The sequence below is a fragment of the Macaca fascicularis genome, chromosome 9 (genome assembly GCF_037993035.2).
Source record: "Macaca fascicularis isolate 582-1 chromosome 9, T2T-MFA8v1.1".
NCBI classification, from domain to species: domain Eukaryota; kingdom Metazoa; phylum Chordata; class Mammalia; order Primates; family Cercopithecidae; genus Macaca; species Macaca fascicularis.
The window spans coordinates 113,310,804-113,333,386 of NC_088383.1; the positions used below are offsets into that span (position 1 = coordinate 113,310,804).

At 41.8% G+C, this 22,583-nt stretch overlaps 2 protein-coding genes and 1 long non-coding RNA gene across 9 annotated transcripts in view; 2 read left to right on the forward strand and 1 right to left on the reverse strand.

The window, feature by feature from the left end:
- The first annotated feature begins 854 nt into the window (after positions 1-854).
- On the forward strand, positions 855-14,608 carry GSTO1 (glutathione S-transferase omega 1). Of its 2 annotated transcripts, XM_015455891.4 has the most exons (7): positions 855-938; positions 1,604-1,712; positions 2,302-2,410; positions 6,753-6,975; positions 10,124-10,222; positions 13,238-13,344; positions 14,405-14,608. In XM_015455891.4, the coding sequence occupies exons 3-7, from the start codon at positions 2,352-2,354 to the stop codon at positions 14,556-14,558; spliced, it is 642 nt and encodes a 213-aa protein (XP_015311377.1). In that variant the 5' UTR covers positions 855-938; positions 1,604-1,712; positions 2,302-2,351; the 3' UTR covers positions 14,559-14,608. The 2 variants fall into 2 exon arrangements, with proteins under 2 accessions (XP_015311377.1, XP_045217419.1); XM_045361484.3 differs by lacking the exons at positions 855-938; positions 1,604-1,712 and adding an exon at positions 2,041-2,102.
- On the reverse strand, positions 12,255-16,073 carry LOC135965183 (uncharacterized). 2 transcript variants are annotated; one of them, XR_012418196.1, is made up of 2 exons: positions 15,833-16,073; positions 12,255-13,875 (listed from the first exon to the last, which is right to left on the reverse strand). It is a non-coding gene; the product is annotated as an uncharacterized lncRNA (long non-coding RNA). The 2 variants fall into 2 exon arrangements; XR_010578088.2 differs by having other exon boundaries at positions 15,711-16,073.
- Positions 16,074-16,339: 266 nt separating this feature from the next.
- Positions 16,340-22,583, forward strand: part of GSTO2 (glutathione S-transferase omega 2) — a 31,061-nt gene continuing 24,817 nt past the window's right edge. For 4 of the 5 annotated variants that reach the window (XM_074002667.1, XM_005566369.5, XM_005566370.5 and 1 more), the window contains exons 1-3: positions 16,340-16,425; positions 21,488-21,752; positions 22,030-22,138. In XM_074002667.1, the coding sequence (XP_073858768.1) occupies positions 21,719-21,752; positions 22,030-22,138 (143 nt within the window). In that variant the 5' untranslated portion in view covers positions 16,340-16,425; positions 21,488-21,718. The remainder of the gene's footprint in view (positions 16,426-21,487; positions 21,753-22,029; positions 22,139-22,583) is intronic. The other variant, XM_074002669.1, reaches the window with a different exon arrangement.

The window sequence follows — 22,583 nt, forward strand, 5'->3', positions numbered from 1 at the left end:
CTGTTTGAGAGGACTCTCTGGCCAGACCTTTATTCCCAGACCCAAGACTAAATTCATTCATCCCACCTGCTTGATTCTGAGCCTGTGCCCTTATTTAACTGAAATGCAGGTTCAGTTGCTTGCCTCTTTCAGAGTCCAATTACTAATAAGAAAAGCAAAGTCTGGTATAAAGAAAGTGATTTTTCATTCCAAAGCTGGCTTACGGGAATAACAACAGGCTTCCTGCCTTAAGGGTACCACTTCGCTTCTGGGGCAGAAAGCAGGGGCTTTTAAAGGGGGGAGTTGGTATGAATTGCACGCTGGGGAGGGAGCGAGTGGGTGGGAGTTTGCACGACTCACTGTGGTGCTTTATCTACTGGGTGGTGCCATTATAGGCAGAAGTCATTTGTAAAGTGGACTTTTGGATGTAAATTGACTGTTATCTCTGGAGGCAGTCTCCTGGTGGGTGAGAGTCCTGCTCTGGAGCTTTTAAGTAAACACCCAGTTAGAAAAGCTTGCCCTGTACGGAGTGTCAGTGAAGGGAAGGTCAAAGATGATAATCGCATTTCTAAAGAGCTAAGTAGGAAGTGGTGAACAGGGAGAAAGGAGAAAAGAGAAAAGATGGGAGAAACAAATAATGTAAAACATAACTCATCCTCTATCTCTTAGAAAAATGGGAGTACTCAGTTACATTACCAGGGCTTCAAACACAAATGTTTAGTAAGTGGGAGAGTTTTGAAAGCAGCACCATTATTCTGAGGTTGATGATATCCAGGCTTGTGCTGTCTCCTGTGGGTTAAAATGAAAAGGATGTATCCTATAGGTGACAGTAGGGACAGAGGCCCTCCCAGTAGTCACGTTAAGCTAGTACTGACAGAAAAAGGAAAAGCCTGTCCAGGTGGCTGGGCAACCCTGCAGCAAGGCATAGATGAGCTTGTAAATCAAAGGAAACGACCAAGGTGAGTCTCAATCCTTTTAGAGGTTTATTTTGCCAAGGTTGAGGACACATCTGAGAAAAAGTAACACAAAATCACGGGAACATCTGTGATCTGTGCTCTTTCCAAAGAGGGCTTGAGGACTTCAATATTTAAAGGGGAAAGAGCAGGCAGTAGGGGAAAGTGGAAAGAAAGAAAAAAGGGAAGGTAGTTAAAAGGGGCAAGTAGTTGCATTCTTTGGGGCCTTTGATCAGCATTCACTGAAAGCACATGTTACATTCGTGAAAGGAGGTCGTAGAGGAATAGTCAGTTATGCTAGTGCTTGGTGAATCTGCATTTTTACAAGATTAAATATAGGGTAGAGAAAGCAGTCAAATATGCATTTTTCTCCAGCGAGAGGAAGGATGACTCCTAGACCTGTCTTTGTCCCGTACTTGGGAAGATAAGCCGTTAGTTTACATTGCCAGGATGAGATTCAACTGATCTGTTTTAGAGTAAAGATCTTGGGGGCCCACAAGGAATTTCCTTGTAAACAAGCCCCTTGGGGAGGTGTGTGGCTTTTGATCTTTGTAGCTATCTATTTAGGAACAAAATGGGAGGCAGTGTTGCCTGACTCAGTTTCCAAGCTTGACTCTTCCCTTTGGCATAGTAATTTTGGGGTCCGGAGATTTTTATTTTCCCTTCACAAGCTAACAGGAGCCTTTGGAGAGAATGCTCTGGACCGGTGAGTGAGCCATGAGTTCGGGCCACAGGCTCCGAAGCCGTGAAGCCTTGGTACGGAGCGGGTGGCGCTTCGAGGTCAGTGCCACAGGAGGGAGGTCAGGGCCAGCGTCAGACGTGGGGCCCCATGGAGGGCGGAGTGGAGGCCCCTTCGTTCGGGGGCGGAGGGATGACTCTGAGCATTCAGAACTTTTGTGCATCTCCCTGTGGGTGCATCTCTTGGCCAGCGAGATGCTTTGACACAGCCCCTTAAGCTATTTTAAGAGCTATCCCATAAAGCCTGGAAGGCACACCGGGTGGAGCTGGCGGCCGCCCGGGGCAGGCACTTTTGAGCCAGGGAGGAAGCGGGGAGGGAAGGAGGGCGGGAAGGACGGGCGACCTACTTCCTGAATCGCCTGCAAACGCCAGAGGAGCTCGGCCTGCGCTGCGCCACGATGTCCCGGGAGTCTGCCAGGAGCCTGGGGAAGGGTGAGGCCTGCCCGCCGCGAAGAGGGGTGATCTCGGCGACCCCTGGCGGCATGTTCGAGGCTGCTTCGGGAGCCCAGCCTCCCGGGAGCGCCCCACCGGCGGGGAACGGGTCGGAGCTGCAGTGGAACGCGGGGGCAGTGGGATACGGGGGGTCTCGACACCTCTCTGGGCCGTAATCGCCTTCGCTTCTCCCCGGCAGGAAGCGCGCCCCCGGGGCCGGTCCCGGAGGGCTCGATCCGCGTCTACAGCATGAGGTTCTGCCCGTTTGCTGAGAGGACGCTTCTGGTCCTGAAGGCCAAGGGAATCAGGTGGGCACCCAGGCGGGGCACGCTCCCCGAGCTGTCCGGGAGCTTGCTGCAGGCGGCGGCGTGGGGTGGGGTCTCAGCCCCTTTCTACCCGCCTCCCGCCAGCGTCCTTTACTGCACATTATTCTCCGCCCTTTGGGAGACAGCAAGGTATAGACCCTTCCCCTAGGAAAAATAGACCACAGATTCCAACGGTCTAGGACAAGACTCCAGGTCTGGGACACCTCATTTAGATTAACCAACCATTTAATGGATTAGAAAAGCCGAGGCTCCAGTGATGTTAGTGATTTGCCCTGGTAATAACCGGCAGCAGCTCTTTCAGCTTTGGTAGGTCGCAAATTCCTGGTCCAGAGTCCTTTTGCTTTCGCCCTACTGTGATTCCCCATTCTTATTCCAGCTCAACTGTTAGTTGTTATTCTGAATGTATTGTTCCCTCCTGGAATAGTAATTTACCCCAGTACAGCAGAGTTTAGACCCTGACCCTCCTAGAGTAGTGCTGAGTTTACTGCACATATTCCTGTGGATTGGGCTGTTGGTTGAGTCAAACAGAGGGAAGTGTCTGTCTAGCTCATCCTTCTGCAGAGCCTGTTTTGAAACTAGCGTAGTTTTTGACTTACGGGCTATCCACAGGACATATGCAACAGTCACTTCACTTTTCTCTGACACCAAGTATCCATTGGAACCACTTCCTTTCCCATGACCTTTGAATGTCTGTTGATTAGACATTTATTAGATACCTGTGGTGTGGAAGGCTCTGTGGAAGTTTAAAACAAAACCCCCATTCTTAAGAAATTTTCTGTGTGTTTAGTGTCTGTGAACTAATTTTAGTTTTCTAAGGGGAGAATCTTTAGTAGGCAATTATTTTCCCTAAAAGAAAGGTAAAATGCATTTAAAAAATACATTTGAAGGGGATTTGTCATTACTTCACTAAGAAATGCCTCTCATTTGGATGAGATTATGATTCTGAACACAGAATACTTACTATTTAGTAATGTTTATCAAAAACACTGTCATATTTGCTGTAATAGAACTCTTTTATTGTACTAAGAGAAATCTAATTTAATCGAAATTGAAAAAGACCTTTTTTGGTACTCATTTAATTGAAAAGTCCAGGAGCATGACACAGCTGGATTCAGAGGCACAAAGTCCTGGGTTATGTGCTTCACCCTGGACCTTTAGTCTGAAACAACCCTACCTTATTTACTGGGGCAGTTTTCCAAAGGAACATTGGAAGTATCTTCCCATAATAGTGTGGGTAGAAGGGAGGAAGAGGGTGGTTAACAGCTTCCAGGCAGTGCAAACAACAAAGGTCTACTACATTAATAGACCAGTTTTAAGCTGGAGCCTCTAGGAGGCTTTTACTGGGAAAGTACTAGATTCTAACCACATGATATGACTTAACAAAGCATGGTTTTCTCTAAAAGTTGCATCTTCCAACTTGCTGTGGCAGGTGTATAGACTTGTTGGCTCACGATGCCAGGTTACCAAAATGCATGTGTGTTCTGAGATACTTTTTTTTTTTTTAAGAACAAAAGCCCAGGATCTGCCTTTTGTTTTCATAGTAACAAAAGTTTTTGTTTGTTTCATAGTTCAAAAATGTTGATAATTCTTTGGCAAGCAGCCAAGTAATTTTTTTTTTTTTTTGCAATGGCTGGTACCTAAGTGCCCAGTATTCTGTCAGCACATGAACCTTTTAAATTATACACACACCTGTGCTCATGTTCAAATTGGATGTTCCTTTGTTTCCATGGGGGATTATGTATTTAAATCCTTAAATGAAACGCTGTTCTAGCTACAGCTGTGGATGGAAAAATAGAAAACAAAAGGTATTGGTGTCTATTTTTTTTTTTTAGTAATTTGTTCTATTGAATATTTATTCAGCCTTGATGATCATATGGACTTGGCTCTTTTCTCTTAGTTCCTCTACTGTCTCAGGCAACATACAAGATAGACCTAAATACAATCTGACTATAGCCTGGACTTCACCTGTTTTCTTCCTTTTTGGTTTACTTTGTACGATTTACTCAGACAACATGTTTTTTAAAAATCAGTGCATGGAGATTTAATCTGAAAGCTTTTTTTGTGAGTGGATTGTTGGTTTTTTTTTTTTTTTCGAGACAGCGTCTCACCCTGTCACCCAGGCTAGAATGCAGTGGTGCAATCATGGCTCACTGCAACCTCTGCCTTCAGGGCTCAAGCAATCTTCTCACCTCAGCATCCTGAGTAGCTGGGATTACAGGTGAGTGCCACCACACTTGGCTAGTTTTTATATTTTTTGTAAAGATAGGGTTTCACCATGTTGCCCAGGCTGGTCTTGAACTCCTGGGTTTAAGCAATCTGCCCACTTCAGCCTCCCAAAGTTCTGGGATTACAGATCGAGCTATCACACCTGGTCTTGTGGGTGGATTTTAAGGATTCTTTAATATCTTTGTAAAAACCAAGAAACTCTTTACTCAAATTAGCAAAATAAATTGAATTTTATGTTGGTTCTCATATAGTGGGTAGTGGACACAATTCAATTAGTTGCCTCGTATGATTTATAACTAAGATACCTCTTAGCCATAAATGGAGTATCTTATTGACAGTTTTAAAGCATTTCCACTGATACATTCATTCATTCATATGAAATATTTCAAAACAAAAATATTTACTAAGTCCTTATCTGAAACTTTTTATTTTCTTCAGAGTATTTATATCTATTTAGCATTTTGCTCACTTACATGTTTATTTATTACTATGAACAGATACACAAGATCCCACCTTTCGTGGAGCTTACATTCTAGGAAGATAACTTAATAAACTTTTAAATAAGTGAGCAAAGTAATTTCAGATACACATTATCAATTCAATGAAGAAAGTAAAACATGATAATCATATAATTGAAGCTGCTCAGCAACTTCAGAGCTGTGGTCAGGGAGGGCCTGGGGATGTGTGTTTGACCTGGGAAGACCTAGGAAAAGGCAGGCAGAGGAGGCAGAGGACCATCAGGTGCAAAGACTCTAAGGTGGAAACACATTTGGCAAATTCAAGCAATATAAAAAAGGCCAATGTGTAGAAGAAACATAGGGGAAAAGCTTCATGACACTGGCCTTGGCAATGATTTCCTGGACATGACACCAAAGACTGGGCAACAAGACCAAAAATAAACACATGGGAGTACATCAAACAAAAAAGCTTCCACACAGTAAAGGAAACGATTAACAGAGCAAAAAGGCAACCTATGGAATAGGAGAAAGTACTTGCAAACCACATATCTGGTAAGGGGTTAATCTCCAAAATACATAAGGAATCTCTACAACTCAACAACAAAAAAACCTGATTTTAACATGGGCTAAGATCTTAAACAGACATTTCTCAGGCTGGGCATGGTAGCTCACGCCTATAACCCCAAGGCAGGCAGATCACTTGAGCCCAGGAGTTCAAGACCAGTCTTGGCAACACGGCAGGATCCTGTCTCTACAAAAAAATTAGCTGGGTGTGGTGGTGCACGCCTGTGGTCCCAACTACTCGGGAGGTAGGAGGACCACTTTAGCCCAGGAGGTTGAGGCTGCAGTGAGCTGTGATCAAGCCACTGCACTCCAGCCTGGGAGACAGAGTGTAAAAAAAAAATTAAAAATTAAAAAAATAGACATTTCTTCAAAGAGGACATAAAAATGGGCAACACATATATGAAAAAGTGCTTATCACTAATCATCAGGAAAATGCAAATCAAAATCACATAATAACCTCACACTTGTCAAGATGACTATAATTAAAAAAGACAAAAAGTATTAGCAAGGATGTGTAGAGATCAGAACCCTTGCACACCGTTCGCACTGTTGGCGGGAATGTAAAATGGTACAGCTGCTATGGAAAACAGTATAGATGTTCTTCAAAAAATTAAAAATAGAACTACCATATGATTCAGCAGTCTCGCTACTGGGTATATATCCAAATTAAATGAAATCAAGTTCTCAAAGAGATATTAGCACTCTCATGTAGACTGCAGCACTGTTCATAACAGCATAATGTCAATGTCCATCAGCAGATGAATGGATAAAGAAAATGTTGTCATGCTATTCCACCTAAAAAGGAAGGAAATTCTGCAATACGTGACAACATGGATGGACCTTGCAGACATTATGCTAAGTAAAATAAGCCAGACACAGAAAGACAAATACTGCATGATTGTACTTAAAAGGTGTATCGAAAGTAGTCAAATTCATAAAATCAAAAACTAGAATGGAAGGAATCTAGGCAGACTCCTAAATTTGGGGTTTGATCAGCTAAGTGGATGGCAAAGAGGATTTATCCAAAAGCACAAAAGTGGTTTCCCTCTCTTCATAGTCTCCTATGTGTCTTTCAGGCATGAAGTCATCAATATCAACCTGAAAAATAAGCCTGAGTGGTTCTTTAAGAAAAATCCCTTTGGTCTGGTGCCAGTTCTGGAAAACAGTCAGGGTCAGCTGATCTATGAGTCTCCCATCACCTGTGAGTACCTGGATGAAGCATACCCAGGGAAGAAGCTGTTGCCGGATGACCCCTATGAGAAAGCTTGCCAGAAGATGATCTTAGAGTTGTTTTCTAAGGTCTGTGCATAAGAAATTTCAGCTCCTATTTGAAAAACCTGTTTTTTAAAGCGAAATCTGTGCTGCCATTTATAGTTCAGTGATTTGGGAAAAACAAAACAGGAATATACTTGTCAGCTCTGAGTGTCCTGCAAGTCCTTTCACGATCCAGTTCCTGTTTACCTTCAAAATTATCCCTTTTCACTCTTCTGACACTTTATATATGCCAGCCATACTAAACTTTTCTCAGAATTCCCAAATTCGCCCCTTTCTCTCTCAATTCTTGCTGTCAGATTCTTCCCACTTCTCACCGTGCCTGGTTATCTCCACATCATTTTTCACATGTCTGTTCAGACACTGCTGCCTTTCAGGAGCTTGTCAGGCTGGTCAGTGCTCTAGCTTCTGAGTTCCCATCTGTGTGAACTTTTGCCTGTCTTCTTGCCTGTGTACTGCACTGGGGTTGTGAGCTCCTTGAGGGTGAGGGCTGTGTTTTGATCACTGTTAGTTCGCTGCCTAGTTTTGTGACTGGCTCTGCTATTTCCTTGTGACTCTGAGCAAGTTACTTATTACTTTGCCTCTCCGTTCATCATTGGTAAAATGGATATAGTAATTGTTCCCACCTCATAAGATAAAAATCAGTTAATATAAAACGCCTGGAGCAGAGTCTGACACAGTAACTACTTAGTTCTTGTCCTTATAGCCATAGCATCAAGCAGCGAGCAGCTACTCAGATGACTGAATAAATGGCATTCCTGGAGAACTGTTTGTACCTTACTTAGCATCAACATTGTGGATTAGCACAAACAATTAATATTAACAAAGAAATAACTAACAGATGTGTGTTTAGACACCAAGAATAGCATGTCTGGTTATATGCCTATAATATTGTCACCTTGGTAGTATGGTCAGTGTATAAAGGATTATCTTTAGAGAAAAAGATGGTTAAAGAAATGCCCTAAGAGAAAGTTATAGGGAAAACATTCCGTTTTAGGAGACATTACAAAGGGAAGCCAACGGGAAAGGAAGAGTGAGTCACCTGCTTAGTAAGATGAGGGTGAAAGAATAGTAGAGGTGGCTGCTGTGAAAGATAATGAAAGGGAACATGACATTTTCAAGAAAGATGTTGGAGAGTTTTACAAAGTAGTAACAAGTTAAAGGCATGCAGCTTCAAGATATGAAGTCATCAATATCAACCAAAAAACATAAGCCTAAGTGGTTCTTTAAGAAAAATCTCTTTGGTCTGGTGCCAGTTCTAGAAAACTTTTTTTAGTATGGCTGGAATATAAAGTATCAGGAGAAGAGATAAAATAGGTAACTTTGGAGAGGTAAACAGGAACTGGATTGTGAAAGGACTTGTAGGACACGTCAGAGAAAATGAGCTTTAAAAGTAAAGCTTTTAGGCATGAAGTTTTACTTTCATGCATAAAGCTACTACTTTAAAAAGTAGTCACAAGAGATTCATTGTACTATCTAGAAAGAAAATGAGCTTTAGAAGGAATGCTGAAGATGCCCATCTTTACTTCCCCACTTGCTTTTAAGGGAGAGGTGGCCTTATGTACATATGACCCTGCTCTCCTGGCGACAGCCCATCAGAACAGAAGCGTACCCCGCCCCCACACCTGGGCCAGTCACCTTCTCTCCTGGGAACTTGGAAATGAGACACAGAGACTAAGACAGTAAAGGTTAGGACAGTAAAGACAACTAAGTGTTGGGGCTCAAATATAACATTAGAGGCTAGGAAAACCAAAGCCACTTAAGAAATAATTTTTTAGAAAAGCAAAAATTAAAAGCATTGCAAAGGGACTGAAGTACATAAAGTAATATGGAGCAGAAATGTAAGGAAAAACAGATGAAAGACCAGGTAGACCCAGATGGAAATGTAGATGAAAGGGCTGCCTGAAAGCCTTCAGTCCCAGGGCAGGCTGAACTGATGTGGATGGGATTTCATGGGATTCTATATTTTTACAAGTGCCTGTTTACTTAAACTAGGATGAGTGGACTTCTGCATCTTGCAATGAAATGACACCAAAGACCAAAGTACTAAAACACACAAACACCATCACGAGCATTAAAGCATCTGATGCTACACCCGTCAAGTCTTTAGGTAGTCAGTCCCTTTTGGACAGTCTCCTGGCGTCCTCCCCAACAAAGAAATCAGAAAAATTCTCTACCCTAGCTCTTTGCAGTTGGGGCCCAGTTTTGTGACCTAGGCTTTTCCTGTCAGACACACACAACAGAGCTCAATTCAGAAACGAGCAAGGTGAGGAAACAGACTTGGTGGGATATCTGTTTAAGATATTCAGCTCTCCACTGGTTCTGCTGGTGAGAGTGGCAGCAGAGCTTCTGGGTTTCAGCAGTGTGGGTTACAAAATAAAATTCTCGAGTAGAAATGGCATCAGTGCCAGTGGCGTTAGCGGTTATCTCAGACTCTACTTTCTGGCAGCCGCACAAACTGAAGCATCTAATGCTCAGCTTGCACTAGCATCAGTGGGCGCTTCCCATGAGGCCAGTTCTCAGCATGAATTTGGGATGTTCTGTCTTAATTCCAAGCCTGTTTGTTCAGCCTCCCAATAATTCTATAAGCCGCCTAGTCTCCTTTAAAGAAAGTTGTGTTGGCCGGGTGTGGTGGCTCAAGCCTGTAATCCCAGCACTTTGGGAGACTGAGGCAGATGGATCACCTGAGGTCAGGAGTTCGAGACCAGCCTGGCCAGTATGGCGAATCACCATCTGCTGTACTAAAAATACAAAAATTAGCCGGGCGTAGTGGCACATGCCCATAATCTCAGCTACTAAGGAGGCAGAGACAGGAGAATTGCTGAGCCTGGGTGGTGGAGGTTGCAGTGAGCTGAGATCGTGCCACTGCATTCCAGCCTGGGTGACAGAGCATGACTCCGTTTCAAAAAAAAAAAGGAAAGAAAGTTGTTTCTTAAACATGCCAAAGTAGGTTCTGTTATTTATAATTGATAAAATCCTGACCAACCCAGCATTTTAGGCCACAAAACTGTTCCTAAGACCAGTCCGTTGCCTCTGTGAGCACAGGAACTTGGTGCACCCTTGATGTTTCTAGAACACCTTGACACCAGGACTATGAGGGTTGTCATGTTTTTATGTGAGGGGGCTGATATAGTTAGCCATAAACTGATAAACTAAGAAATTATTCTCTTTCTAGGTGCCATCCTTGGTAGGAAGCTTTATTAGAAGCCAAAATAAAGAAGACTATGCTGGCCTAAAAGAAGAATTTCGTAAAGAATTTACCAAGCTAGAGGAGGTAATCATTTCTCCTAGCTACCATCAGAGTAAACGATAACTATATCTACCCTCCTTTTCCTCCTATTCTTTTCTTCATATTCCCACTTCCCAAGTCACTTTCTGGCAATTAGGAAAATTCCCCTAAACATTTTTGTTTTACAGCAGACTGCTGTTATAAAGCAGAAAGCTGTTCTGCTTAAGATATAAATCAAAACACCTAAAAATACTTTGTCATGGGCTTGCTTTAAAATATTCTGCTGTGTTAACATTAAAGTAACAAGGAAAAAGGAAATTGTACCCACATTTCCACAAGCTTTTATGTATCCAGTTTTCCATGCTTGTTTGCAATCCTTGTCCATATATTTTTTAAAAATTAATGTAGCTCTAATCAGAGCATAGATATCATTCTGTGTTCTGCTTTTTTTTTCTGTGTCCTGTGTCCACTTAGTATTACATACTAAATATTTCCCACCAGAAAAAGTTTGCAATGAACAGTACAGACACTTGAGGGAAGCCCAGATATATTTTACCTTCTTTTGGGGAAAGCTGACATTTGGGCCTTGGAGTCTGTCTCTTGGCCTTGAGATATTTCATTCATGCTAAGCCTGAAGTTTTTGCTGACAGAAGATATAGTTCCCGTCTTTTATGGGAATGCATTTAACATCTTATCAGTAATATGACATTTGCTGTAGGTTTTTCAGAAACCTTTTTTTTCATTATAAAGTTCTCTTCTATTACTAGTTTGCTAATTTTTAAAAAAGTCATAAATGTTGAATTTTATTGAATGCTTTTTCTGCATCTTTTACATCTATTGAAATGTTCATAGAATTTTTTCCTGTTAATCTGGTGAATATGGTGCTACTGACAGATTTTTTTTTTTTCTTTTTTTTTTTTTTAATGTTTAACCATCCTAGCATTCCTAAGATAAAACCTACTTGTTCTCTATGGATTTTTATATGTACTGTAGAATTAGCTAATAAATGAGTTTTATATGTGTGTTCATAAATGAGATTGGCCTATAATTTTCTATTCTTATAGTATCATTATTGGCTTTTGGTATCAAGGATATTCTGACCTCATAAAATGAGTTGGGTAACTAAGCTGTTTTTCTAATCTCTGAAACCATTTGGTAGGGACTAGTATTTCTTTAAAACATTTGAGCCTGGTGTCTTTAACAGGGGTAGATTTTTCATTACTAGTTTGATTTCTTTAATGGTAATTGGTTTTTCGGTTTTACATTTCTTCTGGAATCAATGTTGGTACTTTATTTTTTTCTGCTGAACAGTGTGGGAGCTGGAAAGTAAGATGCAGTCCATATTCTTCAGATAATTAGTTCAGTAGTAGACGGAACACAATCGGTAGATATATGCAATCTAAAATGCATACTATGCATTGAAAAAAACTATGGAGGTTATTTATAAAGGACAAATTAGTTTGGTGTTGGTTTAAATAGCCAGATAATATTCTCAATCACTCCCTTTGGCAAACCCTGTAACCAATTCACCTTCTTAAAATTTCAGAAACATACAATTTGTGTTTGGTTTTCAAATGATTGTCATCTGTTTAGTAGCTAATACAATCTATTTCCAGTATATTTTAAGTACAAATGCTTTTGCACTTACAATGGGGTTACATCCAATAAACCCATCATAAGTTGAAAATATCGTAAGTGGAAAATGCATTTAATAAACCCAACCTACAGAGCGTCATAGCTCAGCCTATCCTGCTTTAAATGTGCTCAGAAAACTTCCATTAGCCTGCAATTAGGCAAAATCATCAAACATAAAACCTATTTATAAAGTGTTGAATATTTCATATAATTTATTGAATACCCATATTCAAAAGATGCTGGCAACACAGCACACATTAGAGCATTGGTTGTTTACTCTCCTGATGGTGTGGCTGCCCAGCATCAAGAGTATCATACTGCAAATCGATAGCCCAGGAAAAGAGCAAAATTCAAAGTACAGTTTCTACTGAATGCTTGCTTTTGCACCATTGTAAAGTTGAAAAGAATTTAAACTGAACCATCATAAGCTGCAGACTGTGCATTTTATATTGAAAAGTTAGTATTTTTAATTTTTGACACAGGGAAGTACCCAAAGCATAAGAACATACACATTTTCACAAAGTGAACATAGTCATGGAACCAGCACTCATATCAACTAACAAAATATTAGTTTGGGCTTTTTTGTAGTTTATGCAAATGAACTCATATAATGTTCATCTTTTTGGGTCTGCCTGCTTTCATTCAATATTAGATTTGTGGGTTCATCTATGCTGTGTGTAGTTCTTTCCTATTCTTTATACAGTGTTCCAAAGTATAGTATATTATAGTTTACCCATTCTACTCTTGATAATAAGCATTTTCACATTTGGGCTATTACAAATAGTGCTGCAGTGAACATTCATATACATATCTTTTGGTGAACATGTGTTACATTTCCAAGTAGAATTGCTCGGTGATAAGAGTATGCATACTCTTAAAACATGGTTGTACCAATTTACACCTCTATGACAGTGGTTCCATACCCTTGCCAACTTCATTTTGTTCATTTTAGGCATTCTCATGGATGTATAGTGTTATTGTATTTTGGTTTTAATTTGCATTTCCCTAATGACTAATGCAGTTGAACACCTTTCCAAATGATAATTGGTCATTTGGACATCATCTTTTGTGAAGATCAAGTCTTGCTCATTTTTCTAATGGGTTATTTGCCATTTTTCTTACTGATTCCCAGGAATCCTTTCTATATTCTGAATACCAGTCCTTTGTATTACAGATATGTTGTACTCTGTGACTTGTTTTATTTTTCAGTTTTCCAGTTTATGTTGCGATTGTTTTGCTTCATCTCAGACCAACAGATTCTAAAGCTTAATTAAGTTTTTTGATCAAACAGACAAAAACCCAACTTGGATACATTGGAGTAAAAACTGCTTCTCTCACCTGCTCTACTTAATTTCCCTTCAGCGTTTCTAGTGAGTCTTACTACATGCACAAATAATAAATACTTTTATGCTGTTTAATGTTCAGGTTCTGACTAATAAGAAGACGACGTTCTTTGGTGGCAATTCTATCTCTATGATTGATTATCTCATCTGGCCCTGGTTTGAACGGCTGGAAGCAATGAAGTTATATGAGTAAGATATTTGAATATTTTGTGCATAATCTAGGATGACAGTTGGCATAGTATATATTGACCTTTCTTTTTAACAGAAGTTAAAATATGTAATACAACTGGTCTGAATGAGAACAAGCAGTCGGGAGTCTTGGACTATCCAGGGCATGTCATATACCTACACTAACTACTCTCCATCACTGGGAGGAGGCAGGGATTTCTGTGACATGTAGTAAAGTGCTTTAAAATGTACTCCTTCCTTCCTGATTACAAATCCATAAGGGGAAGGGTACGGTGGCTTATGCCTGTAAGCCCAGCACTTTGGGAGGCCGAGCTGGGTGGATCATCTGAGGTCATGAGTTGGAGACCAGCCTGGCCAATGTGGTGAAACCCCATCTCTACTAAAAATACAAAAATTAGCTGGGCATTGTGGTGCACACCTGTAATCTCAGCTACTCGAGAGGCTGAGGCAGGAGAATCACTTGAACTCGGGAGGCGGTTGCAGTGAGCCGAGGTCATGTCACTGAACTCCAGCCTGGGCAAGAGCAACACTCTGTATCCAAAAAAAAAAAAAAAAAAAAAATCCATAAGGTTGTAAATTTTTATAAGGATGTTGTTGCCAGATTGTATGATCAGTGTTACCTCCCATTTACCAGTAGGATTTCCACATTATTTTCCAAATTCTGTTTTGAGTTTGGCAGCCACCTTGCCTTACTCCCGCTTCTTGGACATTAGAGCTATTCAGGGTTACTTTTGGTCATAATCTGGGTGTAGACTAATTAACATAGAACATTCCTGATTGTATTGCCTGTTCTCATTTTAATAAATTGTCAGTTTCTCTCTTTGGGCAAGTTCTCACATTGACAAGTCGCTTCACTCTAGTCTCATTCCTCTTGGGTAAAAAAGGAACCTCTATAATGTCTTTCAAATTGAATATTCTATTACATGCATTTTAAAATATTTTTAATGAAATATTTAAGGGGAAAAAATGAAACTGTAGAGTAATAATGACATTTGGGAGACTCTGTGATGTCATCCTAGTTGACCTAGCTCACACCTTTCATTTTTTCCTCTTCCCACAGGTGTGTAGACCACACTCCAAAACTTAAACTGTGGATGGCAGCCATGAAGGAAGATCCCACAGTCTCAGCCCTGCTCATTAGTGGGAAGGACTGGCAAGGTTTCCTAGAGCTTTACTTACAGAACAGCCCTGAGGCCTGTGACTATGGGCTCTGAAGGGGGCAGGAGTCAGCAATAAAGCTATGTCTGATGTTTTCCTTCACTAATATGAATAATAGCATGCTTTTATTTTACCAAGGGTTCAGGTTGCATGGGATCATCTTCTCTGATGTGACATCGACAGCCTAATGGTGGGGTCTCCTTAAGGCCCCGCTACAGAAATGAAAATGCATTTCCTGTCTCAACATGCTAAAATGACTCTGAGGGTTCTACCATAGTCCATGCTGAAAAGCCCCAAATTATCATCTTTAGCAAAATCTGGACTTCAAACTTTTTTTTTTTTTTGAGACCGAGTTTCACTCTTGTTGACCAGGCTGGAGTGCAATGAATGGCCTGATCTCGGCTCACCGCAACCTCCGCCTCCTTAGTTTAAGCGATTCTCCTGCCTCAGCCTCCCAAGTAGCTGGGATTACAGGCATGCACCACCACACCTGGCTAATTTTTTATATTTTTAGTAGAGACGGGGTTTCTCCATGTTGGTCAGGATGGTCTCAAACTCCCGATCTCAGGTGATCCGTGCGCCTCAGCCTCCAAGTATTGGGATTACAGGCATGAGCCACGGGTGGCGCCACTCCACGATCTAACTTTATAACTGCTCACAGGAAATTTCCACTCGGTTACCCTGTTGTGTGATTTCAAGAGATGCTCTCTCGTTACTTGTCTTCTGGTTTCTTACTTGAGAAGCTTTCAATTCCTTCTTTCATTTCCATCATCAAGTTAATTTCACATTCTCTCTATTGTTGGCACTGAAGACCAGACGCACATTACCCCAAAGGTGGGTGGCTGGGCAGATTCCTAGCTGGTCTCCCAGTCTCTAACCCCTTCAAATCCTTCCTATCAAATCCCATGCTGGGCACATACGTGGTGTACCACTTATGTAATTAAATACTGTGTAGGCTGCATCAGTCAATTCCGCCTATAGGGTTGATAAGTAATAAGAACCCCACTGAGAAATAGTAATGCCATCTTCCACACATTTTCATAGCCCACTGGGTTTCTCACTATTCAATTTTTATCATCACATCACCACCACGAGAAGGTAGATCGAAGAGCATCATTTCATTCTACAGATGATGCAACGAAGGTCCCGAGTTTAAGTGAGGCCTTAAGGTGGTGGCAGAAAGATCACAGCCAGCGCACTGCTCTTACCATCGGAATCAGGGCTGTCGGTCCGCCCCAATTGTCTGCTTTCCTGAACTTATTTTCAAGTTCGCCATTGAGAGAAACCTCCGAATGACTAATTCTTAAATTTAAGGGTGCATAATAATCACCTATGGCTCAACGCAGCATTTCCGATTCAGCAGGCTGGGGTGGGCCGCGAAGTCTATATCTGAAATGAGCCCCTCGCGCCAGGTGACGCAGGCGGTGTAGGGACCGCACCCGGAGGACGACCTGGAGCCGCCTGACTTCACAAAGGCCTCCTGCCGCCCACCTTCAGCGGCCACCAGCGCCCCGGCTGCCAGCAGCGGACCACCTCTGCGGCTGCGCGCCTACCCCAGCAAGCTTAGCCCTAGTGGTTTCCGGCGGATTTCCTCTCCGGTGCGGAGCCGGGTGCCGGGTCCCACAGCCAATCACTACCGGTTCCTCTTTCGTCAGCCACCAGAGCCGGCAGCACCCGCGAATCCCGATCACCAAGAGCCTGTAAGGCGGCCGCCCATTGGCTCAGCCGCACTGCCGGGCAGGCGCTTCCAAAGCTTTGAGGATTGGCTGACGCTCCGGGCGCCGGAGCTAGTTGGCGGGTAGGATCACGTGCGAGGGGCAGGCCCCGTCTAGGCCCCGCCTCCTTGCTGCTGCCGCCGCCAATCCTGGTCCGGTCTCGTGCGTTCCCGGAGGTCCCTCGCGGGACGTCTCTCACAGCCACCGGGTGGGTCCGTTCGGCCTGTGTTGTATTTGAAGGAAAGAGGGGTTTGAGGTCAATTCTGTTTGTTGGGGTTTTCACGAATTTCAGGGCCCACAGTAGGCTTGCCAATTTTAACTTTTGCCTAACACTTTACGAGAAATCCTATTTAACCTTGACCACTGTTGCATCAAAGAATTTCACATCCAAAAAAGTGCAGCCTAAGAATAAAGAACAGGTCTTCAAACTGCATACCTTTAATTAAGGTGTTCTTATTTTTCTGATTTGGCTGGAAACGGGCAGAGACCACCCCAGATAACCAGTTCTTAGCCTTGGGTGGGACACCACGAATTTATGCCACGTGTTTACGGCACTGGCAGGTAGGGGAATTTGGTTTCTGGGAATGTGCTGTCTTTGTGAAAACTATGAAAAGCCTTCCCTGCTACACTGAAATAATCATAAAAATAATAATAGCTAATGTTGAATACCTACTAGGTATACTAGGTATCAGACACATGCTAAGCATTCAATGTTTCTCATCCAGTTTCTGAATGAAACCTCTACAAACCACATAATGTACTGGTACTATTAGCTACAAATTACATATAAGAACACCAGAAAGTTGTTGTCATTTGCCCAAGGTCACCCAGTTAATAAATGTTGAAGAGATTCGAACCTAGCCTGAACTCTTACAGTAAGACCATTCTTGAGATTAATTTATGTGTGCTATTTTTCCTGTCTGTTTTTATCCAACAGCTCTCAAGAGAGGATAGTATCTACCTTTTTGACCACACCATTATTACTGGGATTTAACAGGAGTTAATGTTCCTTTTCTAAACTAAATGGTTTTGATTTTACAAATTATTTGACTTTTACTGATTTCAGGATCTTGACAATTTGCCTTTACTTATTCAGATGTTATTATACCAAATATTTATTTTTAAAGTTTTTTTTTTTCTTTGATTCCCCAAGTTGTAGAGAGATAGGGATAGGGAAGCAGAATCAAGTACTTAAAAAGATAGCCTCATTTGACTCTGATTTCCCTATAGGGAATATGAAAAATTTCCCGGATATAGGCACATTTGAGAACAGAACCTTTTACCTAACTGATCTCACTTTTTGAACTTATTGGACAATGAGGGAATACCCAGTAATATAATCTTTCATGTAAATTAGGCTTCTAACATACTAAGAGGAATGTACTCCAGTTTCTGCTACTATCAAGAGATGGCATGACAAAAAATTTTGAAAAGTTGCCAAATGCAAACCACAGTTCCTCTTCTCAAAACAAATGCATGTAAATAGAGTATAAGTTATTTCTTTGGTGGCATTATTTTCCTAGAAGGCTTAAGTCATTAATCACCCACGACCAAAGATCCAAACATTTTCAAAACAGATCTGATTATATTTCAGGTGGCTGAAAATGGATTTGAAGTAAGTTTAATATGGTCTAGTTACAATTTGTTTCATGATTGAGTGGGTCAGTATAATAAAGATGTAAACACGAAATAACATAGAAGGAAAGTTTGCAAAGAGGATTTCAAATTTAAGTACCTGCTGGGTATTCAAAAGAAAGTAGGGATAAGCTTGAGGTTAAAATCTTTCTAGGGAAAGTATAGTGTTCAGAGGTAAGATTAAAAACCACATTACTGAAATGGAGTCTGCAGCATTCAACCCATTCAATTGGCATTAAACTGGTAACTGGTGAAATAAGTATTGTGAGTTGAACTTGAATTCTAATATGCTCTGCAAAGCCGAATCACGATGTGCTTCATCTTTATGGATACAAAATTGGAATGCACTCTGTTATAAAAAATATGTTCTTACTCACTAGCATTTGTCATTAACTTTGATGTATACTGAGCTCTTACTATACTGATGATGCCCTGGACTATTTGATTCGATACAACAACTCAAAAAGTAGGTATTATTGGCGTTCTCATTTTGCAGATGAGGAAAGTGAAAGTCAAAAAGGTTAGATAGCTTGCTTAAGTGCCAAAGCTGGGTCTCAAAAAGTCAGCCCATTGGGCTCCAGGGCCTATTCTGAGAACCTTGACACTAGATTGCTTCCCTTTAGAGGAGAACAGCTTCCATCCCTGTCTTCTGACTCTACCAAATTAACTTGGCATTTCAGAACTTGATTTCCCACATACAGATATACTTTTCATAAACATTTCCCAACTCTCAGAGTTAGTTTCTTTTAAAAGGTGGGAATGAAGAAACAAAACTTGGAAAATCATCCTCATCTGGCAAAGTAGAAAGGTGGATCCAGGAACCTTTTAATTTACAAATGGAATTCCCAGTTTGGCCATTGTTCAGAGACCATGGATGGGCAAACTAAGGCCATTGGGTTAAATCCAACCAATTGTTGGTTTTTGTATAGCTCAATATCTAAGAATGATTTTTTACATTTTTAAAGGGTTGAATAAAAAAACCAGTCACAATGTGATATGTGAAAATTATATGAAATCCACTGAGAGTGAGCCCTAATATATTAATTATGGATGTTGGGTGGTAATATGTCAATGTGGGCTCATTGATTATAATAAATATACCTCTCTGATTGGAATATTGATAGTGGGAGAGACTGAATGTGCGGGGGCACAGCATATATGGGAAATCTCTGTATTTTCTGCTCAATTTTGCTGTGAATCTAAAACTTTTAAAATAAAGGCTATTAAAATATATATATGAAGTTCAAATGCAGTGTGTCCATAAATACAGCCACACCCATTTGGTTGTTTATCTTCGATGGCTGTTTTTACACTACAAGTGTAGAACTGAATAGTTGAGATCAGATGGCCTGAAAAGCCTAAAATATTTAATATTTGTAAAAACATTTGCCAACCATTCAGTTCATTGCATCTGATAAAGACTAAGATACTGGTTGAGATTGTTGCCGCTGGAGTCAAACTTCCAGGGTTCCTAGTCCTCCCTCTTCCACTTACTAGTTGAGAAGTGTTTAACTGTGCTAATCTCAGTTTACTCATCTTTTAAAGTGAATCAAAATAGAACAGTAATAGGACAATTTTTTTTTTAAGACGGAGTCTTGCTCTGTCGCCCAGGCTGGAGTGCAGTAGTGCAGTCTCAGCTCACTGCAAGCTCCGCCTCCCAGATTCGCGCCATTCTCCTGCCTCAGCCTCCCTAGTAGCTGGGACTACAGGTGCCCGCCATCGCACCTGGCTAATTTTTGCATTTTCAGTAGAGACGGGGTTTCACCGTATTAAACAGAATGGTCTCAATCGCCTGACCTCGTGATCTGCCCGCCTTGGCCTCCCAAAGTGCTGGGATTACAGGCATGAGCCACTGCACCTGGCCCAGTTATGGGACTATTTTAAGAATTAACTGGGTCAATACACATGAAGCACCAAATAGTTATTAGTAAAATTTATTTTGATTTTGAGATTTTGCATTCCTCTTATGGCCTTTTTTAGGCTATGGATATATTTTTCTCAACTGTCTTGAAATCTGCTTTGTTTACATGAGGGATACATATGTATGCCCAGAAGTCATCTTATCTATCAGGAGCTCTAACATGACATGGTTATGTTTCTTGCTTCTATTTTACCATCCAGTTTGTCCTTCTTGATCAGAATTAGCTCCAAAGTAATAGAAGTTACTCTATTACTTTCTCTGTCTTCCTAAATGAAAAGTCAGCTTAGCAAGCCAGGAACCAATATGTCTTCTCCAACACCAGATTTCTTGCTGACATATATGCTTTTTATTTTCAGAGAATATTTATTCAAACATTTTTGCCATTCCCTAATTCTTGTAAAATGTTAATACTTTCCATATTATTATCTAAGCTTATGTCACATGAAATCATTGAATGACAGCAAAAAATGTAGTTGAGTCACTATTCTGAAGATTTGCAAAGATTCTTATTCACTAGCAAAAAATGTTAACACTATTATTAACCAAGAAGTTCTGGATAGACTGGAACTCCAAAGGCCTAACAGTACCCGTTTATAAGCTACATAATTAGGCTCCGTCATTTTAATAAAAGATATTTACATTCAACTATTATTTGTTGAGTAGCCATTATATGCTATATCTTTTCCTGGACTTAAAATCCTTTCTTCCCAGCACTGTTACCAGTTTTAAAGGTCAAGACAACGAGTCAAGCTTTGGACTTTTGAAGTTCTTCAACCCTACTAGCTGGTTACTTTGGGCAAATAATTTCATTTCTCTGAAGCTGTTTTCTGTTTTGAAAAGTAGGAATAATATGAGTTGCCTGACAGAGCAATTGTAGGAATCAAGGTAATCTTTGGAAATAATTTAGTCAGTATGAGTGAGACACAGAAAATATTTTTCTTTCCTTCATGACCTGAAGGTCATTTGCCACCAAATGAATTTACATGCAATTCCCACAGCAGCCCAATTCTGGAAAATTTAAGGAATTATTTTTTTACCTGCTGAAATTCAAGATCTCAGCTTATCAGCATCAGAGCCAAAGCCACCTCCATTATCTCACATAAACAGAAAAGCTGTGCAAGTGGCCCCTATGGCTGGGCTGATGCAATGTATCCTTAGCATCTAGTAAGAGTGTTCTCAAAAATTTATGCCGGGGAAGTGAGGGAGCTCACAAATTGTTCTTTGCCTCCAGGTATCTTAATTTTATTCATTGCTGGTTTTTCAGAGCTTGGGTAAAACCTCACAAGTAGGGACAGGACTGGGATGAGGCAACTGAGGTGTCTAGGGTGCAAAATGTGAGCTGTCTAGACACCAAAGGTGTCTAGGTGTCTAGCGGGCACTGACTCTCCAGCGTATGTGAGATTTCAACACCAATAACTTTTTATTTCCTAGTTGCTGTATCATGAGAATGTTTGGCCTTATTATTTTTTAAAGCTGTACTTACAGAGGTGTGGCCAATTGTCTTAGTGATGCAAGAGATTCAGAATGGAAAAGAAAAAGTCAGCGTTACCCTAGTCGATTTTGATTAAACTCCTTTGAAATCCATGTTGGAGTTTAAATGCCCATTCTTGAGGAATGCTTGATATAGAGGAGGCCCCTCCAAAGCTTTAAGCACATGTTCAGAGCAAGAGGGAGCTTTTCAGGTGTTATTTTGTCTTGTTTTGTTTTTTGCCAGCTCCTACTCTTGGGCTTCCAAATCTGGGGCGATGTCTCCCCAGGTTAAATTATCCTAGCTCCTGCTCCAGATCGCTTTCCCTCTGCCCCGCCGGAGCCCAGTAGTTCAAAAATTAAATTTGGGGCAAGAGGTGCGCTCCAGAGCGCAGCTGCTTCTGGACCCTGCGGCAGCGGTGGCGAGCCACAGGGCGGCGACCGTGAGCTCCGGGAGCTGCGCAAACAGCTGGAGACCATGTCTCAGGATGCGACCAGGACCCTGGGGAAAGGTGAGTGCTCTCCATGGGGTCCGCGAGCTGGGGGCGCCGCGTGAGAGAAAATGATGGCTTCGGTGGAACTGCCTGGCCTTGGCCTGCAGACCAGCGGGGCAGGAAGGGACTTGGAGGGCTCTCCTGAAGAAAAGCCACGTGCAGCACTGTCCTCTCTGGGACTTGGGAGTTGGAGCTCCCACAGCCATCCTGGGATCCGGGCAAGTGAGCGAGCTCCCTCCTCACTGGGCTGACTAAGCCTCTCCTTTCCCTGTCCCCCTCCATCGCTGCTCTGCAGGAAGCCAGCCCCCAGGGCCAGTCCCGGAGGGGCTGATCCGCATCTACAGCATGAGGTTCTGCCCCTATTCTCACAGGACCCGCCTCGTCCTCAAGGCCAAAGACATCAGGTGAGAAGCGGGAACCCAGAGCCCCCGAGCAAACCCAGTGCCCCACAGGAGCCCGGGAATGTTTAGCATCTGGGGCATCTGCTCAGATTTTAGAAGGGGCTCCCTGTCCTTTTTTTCCGGAGGCAAAGTCAACAAGTAATTAGCAAAGGGCGGGCATTTTTTTAGCGGGCCCTACTGAAATGCGGAGCCCTTTTCCGAGTCCTGTAACTTCTAGGCCAGCGCAGAGGAATCTGAATGAGGGGGCTGGTGAATTGGTTCCCTCCCAGAATGTTTAAGGGCGCAGCCAAGGCTACTGAGGCCTCTCCTGACTGCTCCACAGAGGTAGTTCCCCCACCACACCCCAGGCATCTTAGGTCACCTCTGTTTCCTTTCGTTATTGAACTTACTGCGTCCAGCATTTTCTTATTTGTTCGTCCATCTCCCCTCCCCAGTCCCCTTCACCCAT

Excerpts from the sequence above, each read along its gene's own strand:
- GSTO1 (XM_045361484.3), top strand. The coding sequence starts at position 2,069 with ATGTCCCGGGAGTCTGCCAGGAGCCTGGGGAAGG. Across the intron at positions 2,411-6,752 it reads CTGAAGGCCAAGGGAATCAG|GCATGAAGTCATCAATATCA; the intron begins GTGGGCACCCAG and ends TGTGTCTTTCAG. Across the intron at positions 6,976-10,123 it reads TCTTAGAGTTGTTTTCTAAG|GTGCCATCCTTGGTAGGAAG; the intron begins GTCTGTGCATAA and ends TTCTCTTTCTAG.